The sequence below is a fragment of the Thunnus thynnus genome, chromosome 3 (genome assembly GCF_963924715.1).
Source record: "Thunnus thynnus chromosome 3, fThuThy2.1, whole genome shotgun sequence".
NCBI lineage: Eukaryota > Metazoa > Chordata > Actinopteri > Scombriformes > Scombridae > Thunnus > Thunnus thynnus.
In genome coordinates, this window is record NC_089519.1 from 36,194,438 (window position 1) to 36,208,342 (window position 13,905).

General features: G+C 36.6%; 1 protein-coding gene across 1 annotated transcript; it reads left to right on the top strand.

The window, feature by feature from the left end:
- The first annotated feature begins 6,898 nt into the window (after window positions 1–6,898).
- On the top strand, window positions 6,899–9,688 carry LOC137180313 (E3 ubiquitin-protein ligase TRIM21-like). Its single transcript, XM_067585631.1, has one exon. The coding sequence runs from the start codon at window positions 6,938–6,940 to the stop codon at window positions 8,579–8,581; it is 1,644 nt and encodes a 547-aa protein (XP_067441732.1). The 5' UTR covers window positions 6,899–6,937; the 3' UTR covers window positions 8,582–9,688.
- The last annotated feature ends 4,217 nt before the right edge of the window (window positions 9,689–13,905 follow it).

The following is a 13,905-nucleotide window of genomic DNA, read 5'->3' on the forward strand; positions in this document are numbered from 1 at the left end:
TTCTATCTAAAATTAAATCATTCATCAATCAAGTTTCATTTCTAGTCAAAAACACAAAGTTTCCAAAAATTAAAACTTTCAATTTGAAGTGAAACCACAGAAAACAAAGTGTGAATATTTCACAGTGTCATAAAGCTTCATTGTAGAGTTCGGCTGAGACCATGACTCCACAGAATATGTGTCAATATTTTACAGGCTGTAATAAGTGCTGAAACACTTAATGACAGAACAACAGAAATGAATTGATTGATTGATAATCGTTTAAATTATTTGTCAGACAAACATTCTCAGGCTCCATCTTTTTAAATGTGAGGTTTTGCTGCTACTCTCTGCTCTATATGATGATAACTTGAATATTTTTGGGTTTTGGACTGTTGGTCAGACAAAACATTCAAAGACACCTTGAACTCTTAGAAACTGTGATGAATATTTTCACTATTTTCTGATATTTTATAGATTAAATAATGACTAAAAACAAGTCAAAACAAGATTAATTGTTCATGAATATAATCATTAGTTGCAGCTCTACAGTTGATTAATAGAATATGTGTATAATGTGTATAAAGGATTTTCTTATCTTGTCTGAGGTTTGTTTAGTTTCTGTCCACTTTGGCCAATTTGTTTGTTTGAATACTGAATAGATTGATTATGATTTAAAGAAATCTGTAAATATGTGATTGTAAAAACCTGTAAACTAAACTATGTCTGTAGTTTTAATGTAAAGCTTTAAAAACATGGCCTGAGTAAGCAGTGACTTGTTGAACACCAAACACAAAAAATAAAAGCTGGTTTACAGAGAAGCTGTGTTTGTGTTTCTGTTACAATTCATTAACAATCACAAATGTTTTTCTGCTTTCTTTAACAAACACTTATTAGTCTACATATGCAGCTTTGTATCATCATGTTTCAATATTTTCTCTCTGCACTGATTATTGTTTTTTACTTAATTGAACTACAATCTACTGAGAGGTTTATTTTCTACTGAAGTAAATTATCCAAATGTTTTTTATTGTTTCACATTGTTGAACTTCATGTCAACTGTACAGTAACCAATATTTCAATTAAAGGAGATTCTGCAAACTCTTTCTGTACAAATAGAACAAACTACTATCAGCACAGAAAACCAGTCTGGACCAACAGCCTGTGGACTCCTGTTCCATGTCAATAGTCAGTAAATTATTGTACTGGTTTGTAGCCGTTTTTAAAAGGTTCAGTAATTCCCTAAAAAAGATGATTTCTGTAGTTATTAAAGGACGGGTTCACAATTGTTCAAACGTGTCTGAAAAACAACAGTCAGGAGCCCAAATGAACATTAAAGCTGTTTTTCTTGCTGTAATCATTCCTCCTATTCATACTGACCATAAGAAGATCCCTTCATAATGACCTTACAATGGAAGTGATGGAGGACAAAATCCACAGTCCTCCTTCTGTGCAAAAATGTATTTAAAAGTTTATCTGAAGCTAATATGAAGCTTCAGCGTCCAAATGAGTCAAATCAAGTAGATATCTTTCAACGTTACAGTCTTTTTAGTGCCAAAGTCCCTCTTTTTGTTACTATACTTCCACCTGCAGCTCAACAGGGAAACACTGTCCGAGGAAACACAAAGAGGGAATTTGATGCTAAAAAGACTGTAAATGTGTCAGATATCCACTTGATATGACTAAATCAGACTGCTGAAGCTGAATAGAAGCTTCACATCTACTTTTAAATGACTGTGTGGACACACTGGATTTTGGCCTCCATCACTTCCATTGAAAGCACATTTGAAGGATCTTTTAATATCCAGTATGAACAGGAGGAATGATTACAGCGAGGAAAACCTCTTTCACTGTTCATATGGACACCTGACTGTTGTGTAAACTTGAAAAATTGTGACCCTGTCATTTAACATTCTACAATTACACACTACAAATTTGGATTTTAAAGGCTAGTTATGATTATTTTAGACTAAATAACAGTCTGTCAAACGGAAGAAAGCAAAAACTGGATAAAGATGAAAAAAATTCACATAGACTTTTTATTTAAAAACAATCTCTTTGTATGGTATTTAGTATGAATTTAAATGAGAACATTTGTTAGTTTATGGTGTTCCAGTTTGTTCAACCTTCAAGCGAGACAGATAAAAATGATTCAATTTTCTCCACCAGATTTACATACAGTATAGTGAACGCTCTGAAACAACATTGAGTTCAAAGACGTAAAATGTTTAGAAGAAATATTATTGAACATTTAAATGAATTTATAAAATGTGACTTGCTGTAATCTGAAAAAAAAAACTTTTGAAAATACTATAAAATACAATTTTCCAGTTGTTTTTGGTGGATTCTTGGCTTCTTCTTGACATCTTTTGACTTTAGAAACAACAGTCGTCAAAAACAAAAATGGAAAGCTCAACAACAGCTTGAGTTGAGATTGTTTTGTCAGTTTATGAAAGTTGTTTTTACTGTAAATATCCCCTCCAAACATGTTTTACTGTAAGATATATAAAACATATCCAGCTTTTTTCACCAAAAGAAGTTCAGTTACCTGGTTAAAAACCCGTAAAAGCAACATCTCCTCCTTCTCTTTCATTAAAGATCCAGAATCTCTGAATATTGTTCATTTAGTCAAATAAAGTTTTCCTGCTGGACACCAGACGTCTCCTCCTTCACTGTAAAGTCTCAGTGTTTGTGCTCTGAAGGCTTCAAGTTTCCACATCACACTTGTCAGTTTCATACTGGACCACGATTGGCTCCAAACTAGTTGTGATGTCACAAATCCTGCTGGTAGGTAAACATCTTTGTCACAAACCTGGCTCGGGCTTGTAACAAAGGAGAGAGTCCACACTGAATAATGGTGCAAAAATGATATTTATTTAACTAAACATAACTTAAATACGGGAATTGTTGTATCAGTGGTGTAAGGTGGGTGTATGGATGCATGAAATGTTGAATACAAAAGTAAAGAAACACAAGTTCATAACAACTTAATCTAATGTGCAAGCCATGTGGATGGGGGTACTGCTGTTCAGCAAAAAAGAGAGAGAGACGCCTGGGCCGGCAGCCTTTTATATCCTTTGGGCCACTCCCTCTTCAGGTGCAGCCGATCAACTGACAGACCTCTTACCCTCCCATTCCTGGAAGAAAAACAACAAAAGTAACTGGAGAGAACTAGAGGCAAATAAAGAATGAGGGAAAGAGAGAAAGAAAGCAAGAGAGAGGGAGAGAACAAGAGAGGATTGTCACATCTTAAACTGGGATTTAAGGTGAGTTGAGTGAAACTTTCCTCCTTCAGCAGATGAATGAAAACAAACTCTGAACATACTGTATACATACACATATTTGGGATTTGAGAAGAGGATGCAGGAAACTCACCTGATGGGTCTCTACTTTAGTTAACACTGACCTCTGCTGGTGAGTAGCTGTAACTTCATGTCACACTTTGAGGTGAGTTGACATTTATTGTTTTGTCCTACATGGACTGAACTTTATATTTGTGTTAATATGGGAGAGATGTGTCTTTTGTTTCCAGCAGAAACGAGTAGTGAACACAACACTGACATATCATCACCTTTTAAGTCGATATGTTGAACTTGTTAGCAAACAGTTGTTTATTTCCACATCCAGCAGTTATGGAGCAACATTATCATTAATTTGGAGTCGTGTTTCTGTCCACCTGGTGAATGTAAGTCCAATATTCACTCTCTTTTAGCTCTTGTTTTTACTCTCTACCAACTCCTGAGGGAAATATCTGGCTCTTTATCTGCTAAATGCTCCACTATGTTCACCAGCTAGTCTACAGCTAACTGTGTCTGTTTGCTGTTTGTTGCTGAGCAGGTAGTGTACAGCGGCTTTTTACAGCTTTTTCTCTGAAAACGACGCTATGAGACGCCGAGAGTCTCAGAACAGTAAAGTTGCAGCCGGACAGATAAACAATGAGCTGAAACTCACTATAAAACTCCGTAAAGCCGAGAGGAGCTGCAGAGTCTCTGATAATTCTCTGTAGGTTCATCACTACGAGCCAAACACATTACACACTGACAGTGAAAACATTTTATTATGAAAAATATAGATTATAGCTGCTTTAAACAGAAACTCTTTAAAGAGGCCTCTCAGGTTGTATTGATGCTTTTCAAACACTAGATGGTGTCAGTGTCCAACAGTTCATCAGTCAGTCAGTAATATCACACTGTGCTGTCTGCTGTTTCTAATGTACTGTAATACTGTAATAATGTACTTTAATGGCATATAAAGTCAAATCTTACTCTACTTGATGTTACATCACAGAATATTTTATCTTCCACATTTAGACTCTGATTAGACAAAACTCTGAATTCTTTTGACCATTAGAAGATCCCTTCATAATGACCTTACAATGGAAGTGATGGGGGACAAAATCCACAGTCCTCCTTCTGTGCAAAAATGTATTTAATAGTTTATCTGAAGCTAATATGAAGCTTCAGCGTCCAAATGAGTCAAATCAAGTAGATATCTTTCAACGTTACAGTCTTTTTAGTGCCAAAGTCCCTCTTTTTGTTACTATACTTCCACCTGCAGCTCAACAGGGAAACACTGTCCGAGGAAACACAAAGAGGGAATTTGATGCTAAAAAGACTGTAAATGTGTCAGATATCCACTTGATATGATTAACTCAGACTGCTGAAGCTGAATATAAGCTTCACAGAGACTTTTAAATGACTGTGTGGGACACACTGTGGATTTTGGCCTCCATCACTTCCATTGAAAACACATTTGAAGGATCTTCTAATATCCAGTATGAACAGGAGGAATGATTACAGCGAGGAAAACCTCTTTCACTGTTCATATGGACACCTGACTGTTGTTTTAAGACACACTTGAAATATAGTGAACCCGTCTTTTAAGTTACACCCCTCACCATTAACATTTAGGACAGTTCAATCAAAATTTATACACTTTGAGTTAAGGTGAGTTAAGTTTGTCAAAAGGTGCCCAAACTTTTGCATACAGCTGTATATACCTATACACTACAGGATCCTTCTCACTTAAATGTTTGCACATTGATTTATACAATTTAAGGTATTATAATATATATTGTATGTAGATTATTTTAAATAAATAATTGAACTAATTTAATTTCTTATTTCAGTCTCATTTATTTCATTACAATAGGACTTCATCTATTTTCTTGCTGTAACTTGAGTTTCCCCCCCAATGAACAATAAAGTCTGATCTAATAAAAGGTTTCTGTTACTGCAATAAAAGTTTCTTAAACAGGGAAGATCACAGTCATCAAGATTTACTAAAACAGGTTGAGGATTCAAACCATCCAACTCCTGCTAGCAAACACTTTTTAATTCTTTAAATGTTCCAAACCTCAGATTGACAGCAGAGCTGCTGACATGACGTTAGCTCTGTGGCTAACAGGGTTCACACTACAACTCCCAAACTCCCAAAGGACAGTGCTGGCAGTGTGAAGCATCACTCAGTACAGAGATGATAGATTCTACATTTATCCCTGTCAGGACTGTGGTGGTTCACCACAAAACAACTAATTGGCTTTATAGTTAAGGAACAAATAAGGTAGAACATGAAGCAAAATATAGAAATTGTATCTGCATGAAATAAAATAAGATCATCCTTTGGTTGTTGTCGACTGTCTTTCACCTCTTTTTGTGAAGTAAACTGGAAACTGTTTGTAGAAGTTAAAAAATGTGTTTTTGAAATAACTGTTGATTTAACATCAACGTTGACCAGATGACATTTGTTGAACTCAGTTCAAGATAAAGAGAAAAAGGAGTTAACATGAAAACTGGCTGCCTGTTATTTACAGTCTCACCTTTGCTCCATGATATTTCACAACAATCCTGTAAGTCAGAAGGAGGAAACAAACTCACAGTCAGAGCTGCAGTAAGAGGAGGAGCAACACTGGAGAGACATGACAGACAGGTTCACTGACATTCTCCACAAATTAAACTAAAGTTTGTCAGAGCGATAGCAGAGCTGCAGTCAAGTCTCTCCACTTCTGTCCAAATAAAAATTAAACTGAGTTCATCAAGTCTTTCTCAACAACACAGCAGAGTCTCTGCCAAACACTGGTGAGTACAACTGATCATATTTAATGTTTCAACAACCAGCTTTAACACAGCAGACAGGAAGTTCCACTCTTTTCATTTCATACTGACACTTGTGAAATTAGTGACAATATAACTAAAGATGTTTTTACACAGATTCAGTGAAACAACTTTAATTGTTTTTTAAACAGTCTCTCTGTGTCAGTTCTCAGGACTTTTGTAACTTGTAACTGAATCTCTGTGGTTTGGAGTTCAGCTTCACTCCAACCTTCCTGGTCTTATTACTATTTACTGACCACTTCCTACAGACACACTGCATTCTATTTCCTGTAGCTGTTTCACATTAAAAGCGTTCTACCAACAAGCAGCAGCTCTTATTGTGAAGCAGCTGCAGGTAATAAAAGGTGTTTGTCACCAAGTTAGCAGAGCTTTGTTAGCAGTGCTATTCTTCAATAACAGTTGGTCTACACAACAAGATATGGACATATTCTGTGTTATGTTGTCAGTGGTTCATTTTAAAGATTGTATGGAAGAATAGTACAAGCAGAAACAGCCACAATGAGCTGTTAGATAAAGAGCTGCAGATGACAGTCTCTTACTGTGTTTGTGTAAACCAGCTCACATAAAACACGTCATCAAAGTAAACAACGACTTTAAACTCACCATGCAGCCTTGTGGATAACTGTTTGAGCTGCCAGCACGACTTCAATGATCACGGTTGCTCACGACTCCGTTCACGTGTTCCCATCCCGATCGATAACAGAAATATAATTCAATGTTACTTTACCTAATATCACATGTTATACTTGATACAACAGTAATTATCCTTTATAAGTTTTAACAAATAATTGAAATTTAATTTTAAACAAATTGTGTCTTTTGTTTTTCACTCTCAGTGTGTAGATATGTCTGCTGCCAGCTGTCTGCGATCTGAAGATCAGTTTCTGTGCTCCATCTGTCTGGATGTGTTCACTGATCCAGTCACCACATCATGTGGACACAATTTCTGCAAAAACTGCATCACTGAACACTGGAACAGTAATGTCCAGTACCTGTGTCCGATGTGTAAAAAGGTTTTCTACACAAGACCTGAGCTTCACATCAACACTTTCATCTCTGAGATGGTTTCTCAGTTCAGACAGGAAGCTCAACAGAAAGCCAGCAGCAGCAGCTCAGAGCAACAAGCTGCCAAACCAGGAGAAGTTCCCTGTGACGTCTGTACTGGAACCAAACTGAAGGCCCTGAAGTCCTGTCTGGTGTGTCAGACCTCCTACTGTGAGACTCACCTGGAGCCTCATCTGACAATATCACGTCTGAAAAGACATCAGCTGATGGACCCTGTGGAGAACCTGGAAGACAGGATGTGTATGAAGCACGATAAACCTCTGGAGCTGTTCTGTAAGACCGACCAGACATGTGTCTGCATGCTCTGCTCTGTTTTAGACCACAAGACACATGAGTTTGTTCCTCTGAAAGAAGAATATGAAGGAAAGAAGGCAGAGCTGGGGAAGACAGAGGCTGAAATTCAGCAGATGATCCAGAAGAGACGACTGAAGATTCAAGAGATCAAACACTCGGTTGACCTCAGTAAGAAAGATGCAAACAGAGAGAAAGCAGAAGGTGTTCAGGTCTTCACCGCTCTGAAGGAGTCTGTTGAGAGAAGCCTGAATGAGCTCATTGAGACGATTGAAGAGAAGCAAAGAACGACAGAGAAACAGGCTGAAGACTTCATCAAAGAGCTGGAACAGGAAATCTCTGAGCTGATGAAGAGAAGCTCTGAGGTGAAGCAGCTCTCACGCTCTGAAGACCACCTCTACCTCCTCCAAAACTTCCCATCCCTGAAAGCTGCTCCACCCACCAAAGACTGGACAGAGGTCAGCGTCCGTCCACCATCATATGAGGTGACTGTGGTGAGAGCTGTGACTCAGCTGGAGGAGACGCTCAGTAAAGAGATGAAGAAGCTGTTTGAGGCCGAGCTGAAGAGGGTCCAGCAGTATGCAGTGGATGTGACTCTTGATCCTGATACAGCAAATCCCTGGTTCATCCTGTCTGATGATGAGAAACAAGTAAACTGTGGTGATGTGAAGAAGAATCTCCCAGACAACCCAGAGAGATTTTCTTATTGTGTTTGTGTTTTAGGAAAGCAGAGTTTCTCTTCAGGCAGATTTTACTTTGAGGTTCAGGTTAAAGGGAAGACTGACTGGGATTTAGGAGTGGCCAGAGAGTCGAGCAACAGGAAGGGACAAATCACACTGAGCCCTCGGAATGGTTACTGGACTATAGTGATGAGAAATGGAAATGAGTACAGTGCTCATAATAACCCTTCAGTCCGTCTCTCTCTGAAGTCTCAGCCTCAGAAGGTGGGGGTGTTTGTGGATTATGAGGAGGGTCTGGTCTCCTTTTATGACGTAGATGCTGCAGCTCTTATCTACTCCTTTACTGGCTGCTCCTTCACTGAGAAACTCTACACATTCTTCAGTCCCTGTCCTAATTATGGTGGTAAAAACTCCGCCCCTCTGATCATCTGTCCTGTCAATCAAACTGAGTAGAGTAATCACCTGTTTTATGTCATAAATGTGTCTTTGTTTTTGAAGAGAGTAAATATACAAACACACTCTTGTTTATTATGAGAAAAAACACAAACTAGGATTTCTATCTAAAATTAAATCTCTATTTAAACATCTGATCAAATCCACAGAACTTTAGTTTCATTTCTAGTCAAAAACACAAAGTTTCCAAAAAAAACAAAACTTTCAGTTTGAAGTGAAACCACAGAAAACAAAGTGTGAATATTTCACAGTGTCATAAAGCTTCATTGTAGAGTTCAGCTGAGACCATGACTCCACAGAATATGTGTCAATATGTTACAGGCTGTAATAAGTGCTGAAACACTTAATGACAGAACAACATAAATGAATTGATTGATTGATAATCGTTTAAATTATTTGTCAGACAAACATTCTCAGGCTCCATCTTTTTAAATGTGAGGTTTTGCTGCTACTCTCTGCTGTATATGATGATAACTTGAATATTTTTGGGTTTTGGACTGTTGGTCAGACAAAACATTCAAAGACACCTTGAACTCTTAGAAACTGTGATGAATATTTTCACTATTTTCTGACATTTTATAGATTAAATAATGATTCAATATCAGGTTAAAACAAGGTTAATTGTTAATGAAAATAATCATTAGTTGCAGCTCTACAGTTGATTAATAGAATATATGTATAATGTGTATAAAGGATTTTCTTTTTTTGTCTGAGGTTTGTTTAGTTTCTGTCCACTTTGGCCAATTTGTTTGTTTGAATATGGAATAGATTGATTATGATTTAAAGAAATCTGTAAATATGTGATTGTAAAAATGTGTAAACTAAACTATGTCTGTAGTTTTAATGTAAAGCTTTAAAAACATGGCCTGAGTAAACAGTGACTTGTTGAACACCAAACAAAAAAAAATAAAAGCTGGTTTACAGAGAAGCTGTGTTTGTGTTTCTGTTACAGTTCATTAACAATCACAAATGTTTTTCTGCTTTCTTTAACAAACACTTATTAGTCTACATATGCAGCTTTGTATCATCATGTTTCAATATTTTCTCTCTGCACTGATTATTGTTTTTTACTTAATTGACCTACAATCTATTGAGAGGTTTGTTTTCTACTGAAGTAAATTATCCAAATGTTTTTTTTATTGTTTCACATTGTTGAACTTCGTGTCAACTGTACAGTAACCAATATTTCAATTAAAGGAGATTCTGCAATAGATTCTGCAAACTCGTTCTGTACCAATAGAACAAACTACTATCAGCACAGAAAACCAGTCTGGACCAGCAGCCTGTGGACTCCTGTTCCATGTCAATAGTCAGTAAATTATTGTACTGGTTTGTAGCTGTTTTTAAAAGGTTCAGTAATTCCCTAAAACAGCTGATTTTTGTAGTTTTTAAAGGACAGGTTCACAATTGTTCAAATGTGTCTTAAAACAACAGTCAGGAGCCCAAATGAACAGTGAAACCTGTTTTTCTTGCTGTAATCATTCCTCAAATCCGTGATACGATCTGAACCATGAGTTTTCTGATCTGTTGCACCCCTAGTGTTAACATGTCAGCTTTGTAGATTATATTTTTTGTATCATGCACATAGATAAGAGTGTGTAAGTCATGTATTTGATACATGCATTAATACTTTTTGATGTGAAGCTACACTTTTAGATCTGTGAATGTTTTTAGTGTTCAGTCTTTCTAGTATTCAGCACTGATCTGTTTCTGTATCACATTATAAGCTTTGTGCTACTTTATATATTTCTGTATACTAAGAAAATACACAGGAAACATGTGTAAATCATGTGATATCTTGTCTGTTTTTGATGAGAACATAAATCTGTTGTCACAATAGAACAATACTATAAACTTGAATTTCACTTTGTTGGTAAAATCACACATCTGAACCAGTCCATGGCTAAAATGAGCTCTTCTTTGTTTAGAAACAATATGTATATGCTAAATGTCTTTAAAGAAGCAGCCTTTACACCACTCAGGGGTTTTTGTTTTTAAAAGCAAATTGTTTTATTGGCATATAAAATTGCCCCCCACCCCTCTGATTTCATCAGGTGGGGAACAATGATATAGTTTTATTTATTATAAATAAAAATGTATTTTATTTATTTATAAGAAACACAAGTTCATAACAACTTAATCTAATGTGCAAGCCATGTGGATGGGGGTACTGCTGTTCAGCAGAAAAAGAGAGAGAGACGCCTGGGCCGGCAGCCTTTTATATCCTTTGGGCCACTCCCTCTTCAGGTGCAGCCGATCAACTGACAGACCTCTTACCCTCCCATTCCTGGAAGAAAAACAACAAAAGTAACTGGAGAGAACTAGAGGCAAATAAAGAAAGAGGGAAGGAGAGAAAGAAAGCAAGAGAGAGGGAGAGAACAAGAGAGGGCTGTCACATCTTAAACTGGGATTTAAGGTGAGTTGAGTCAAACTTTCCTCCTTCAGCAGATGAATGAAATCAAACTCTGAACATACTGTATACATACACATATTTGGGATTTGAGAAGAGGATGCAGGAAACTCACCTGATGGGTATCTACTTTAGTTAACACTGACCTCTGCTGGTGAGTAGCTGTAACTTCATGTCACACTTTGAGGTGAGTTGACATTTATTGTTTTGTCCTACATGGACTGAACTTTATATTTGTGTTAATATGGGAGAGATGTGTCTTTTGTTTCCAGCAGAAACAAGTAGTGAACACAACTCTGACATATCATCACCTTTTAAGTCGATATGTTGAACTTGTTAGCAAACAGTTGTTTATTTCCACATCCAGCAGTTATGGAGCAACATTATCATTCATTTGGAGTCGTGTTTCTGTCCACCTGGTGAATGTAAGTCCAATATTCACTCTCTTTTAGCTCTTGTTTTTACTCTCTACCAACTCCTGAGGGAAATATCTGACTCTTTATCTGCTAAATGCTCCACTATGTTCACCAGCTAGTCTACAGCTAACTGTGTCTGTTTGCCGTTTGTTGCTGAGCAGGTAGTGTACAGCGGCTTTTTACAACTTTTTCTCTGAAAACGACGCTATGAGAGACGCTGAGAGTGAACCAGAACAGTAAAGTTGCAGCCGGACAGATAAACAATGAGCTGAAACTCACTATAAAGCTCCGTAAAGCCGAGAGGAGCTGCAGAGTCTCTGATAATTCTCTGTAGGTTCATCACTACGAGCCAAACACATTACACACTGACAGTGAAAACATTTTATTATGAAAAATATAGATTATAGCTGCTTTAAACAGAAACTCTTTAAAGAGGCCTCTCAGGTTGTATTGATGCTTTTCAAACACTAGATGGTGTCAGTGTCCAACAGTTCATCAGTCAGTCAGTAATATCACACTGTGCTGTCTGCTGTTTCTCATGTACTGTAATACTGTAATAATGTACTTTAATGTCATATAAAGTCAAATCTTACTCTACTTGATGTTACATCACAGAATATTTTATCTTCCACATTTAGACTCTGATTAGACAAAACTCTGAATTCTTGTTTTGTCTTCAGAGCAGCTTTAGTTAACACATTATTTATTGATGTTTCAACAAAGTAGATCAACAAAATCATGTTTTGCCATCAAAAGTTAATGAGAATTAATCAGCAACAGGCTACTGCACCATCCTAAAAGAGTAGTGAAGTATAGTAAACATATTTTAAAGGAGAATAAAGACTAATTGACTCAGTACAATGTAAAAAAATAACCCTGCTGCCAAACATCAGAAAAAATGTTTCTATTCTGTAACACATGACTGCAAAACTGTGCAGAAAAAGTGACGCAGACAGGTGTGAAGGAGACAAAGCAAAGCTCATCTTCTTCATACAGACGCTGCAGGAGCTGATTATTCTGTTTGTAAAAATGCAAAACTGACAATGTGTTCATGAATTTAAAAAAAACTTTGTGTCACATGTTTGTTTTGCGTCTTTAATCTGACAGCAGGACTCAGAATGAGGTTTTACCTTCAAAACAAACTGTAAAGAATATGAAAGGAAACATTCTTCACAACTTGTTCATTTTATACCTAAATAACTTCTCTGCACACAAGCAAATATGGGCTGATTTACCTCCATTTCTTCCCTTCTGTGTGCTCTGTGCATGCAGGGACACATTCAGTGATTTGGAGGCTCGATAGACAAACCCAAGCATTGGTCCTCTGTCGCTGCTTTACTTTCAGCATTTCATTATAACGCTGTTATTAGCAGTGATAAAAGAAGAACTCAGATCTTTTTGCAGGTAAAAATATTTAAGGACAGATTCACAATTTTCCAAACGTGTCTTAAAACAACAGTCAGGAGCCCAAATGAACATTAAACCTGTTTTTCTTGCTGTAATCATTCCTCCTGTTCATACTGACCATTAGAAGATCCCTTCATAATGACCTTACAATGGAAGTGATGGAGGACAAAATCCACAGTCCTCCTTCTGCGCAAAAATGTATTTAAAGTTTACCTGAAGCTAATATGAAGCTTCAGCGTCCAAATGAGTCAAATCAAGTAGATATCTTTCAACGTTACAGTCTTTTTAGTGCCAAAGTCCCTCTTTTTGTTACTATACTTCCACCTGCAGCTCAACAGGGAAACACTGTCCGAGGAAACACATAGAGGGAATTTGATGCTAAAAAGACTGTAATTGTGTCAGATATCCACTTGATATGACTAACTCAGACTGCTGAAGCTGAATATAAGCTTCACAGAGACTTTTAAATGACTGTGTAGACACACTGTGGATTTTGGCCTCCATCACTTCCATTGAAACAAATTTGAAGGATCTTTTAATATCCAGTATGAACAGGAGGAATGATTACAGCGAGGAAAACCTCTTTCACTGTTCATATGGACACCTGACTGTTGTTTTAAGACACATTTGAAATACAGTGAACCCGTCCTTTAAGTTACACCCCTCACCATTAACATTTAGGACAGTTCAATCAAAATTTATACACTTTGAGTTAAGGTGAGTTAAGTTTGTCAAAAGGTGCCCAAACTTTTGCATACAGCTGTATATACCTATACACTACAGGATCCTTCTCACTTAAATGTTTGCACATTGATTTATACAATTTAAGGTATTGTAATATATATTGTATGTAGATGATTTTAATAAATATTTGAACTGATTTTTTTTTTATTTCAGTCTCATTTATTTGATTAAAATAGGACTTCATCTATTTTCTTGCTGTAACTTGAATTTTCCCACCAATGAATAATAAAGTTTTATCTAATAAAAGGTTTCTGTTACTGCAATAAAAGTTTCTTAAACAGGGAAGATCATTACAGTCATCAAGATTTACTAAAACAGGTTGAAGATTCAAACCATCCAACTCCTGC

Bases quoted from the DNA above. Each gene is read 5' to 3' on its own strand.
- LOC137180313 (XM_067585631.1), top strand. From the start codon at position 6,938: ATGTCTGCTGCCAGCTGTCTGCGATCTGAAGATCAGTTTCTGTGCTCC.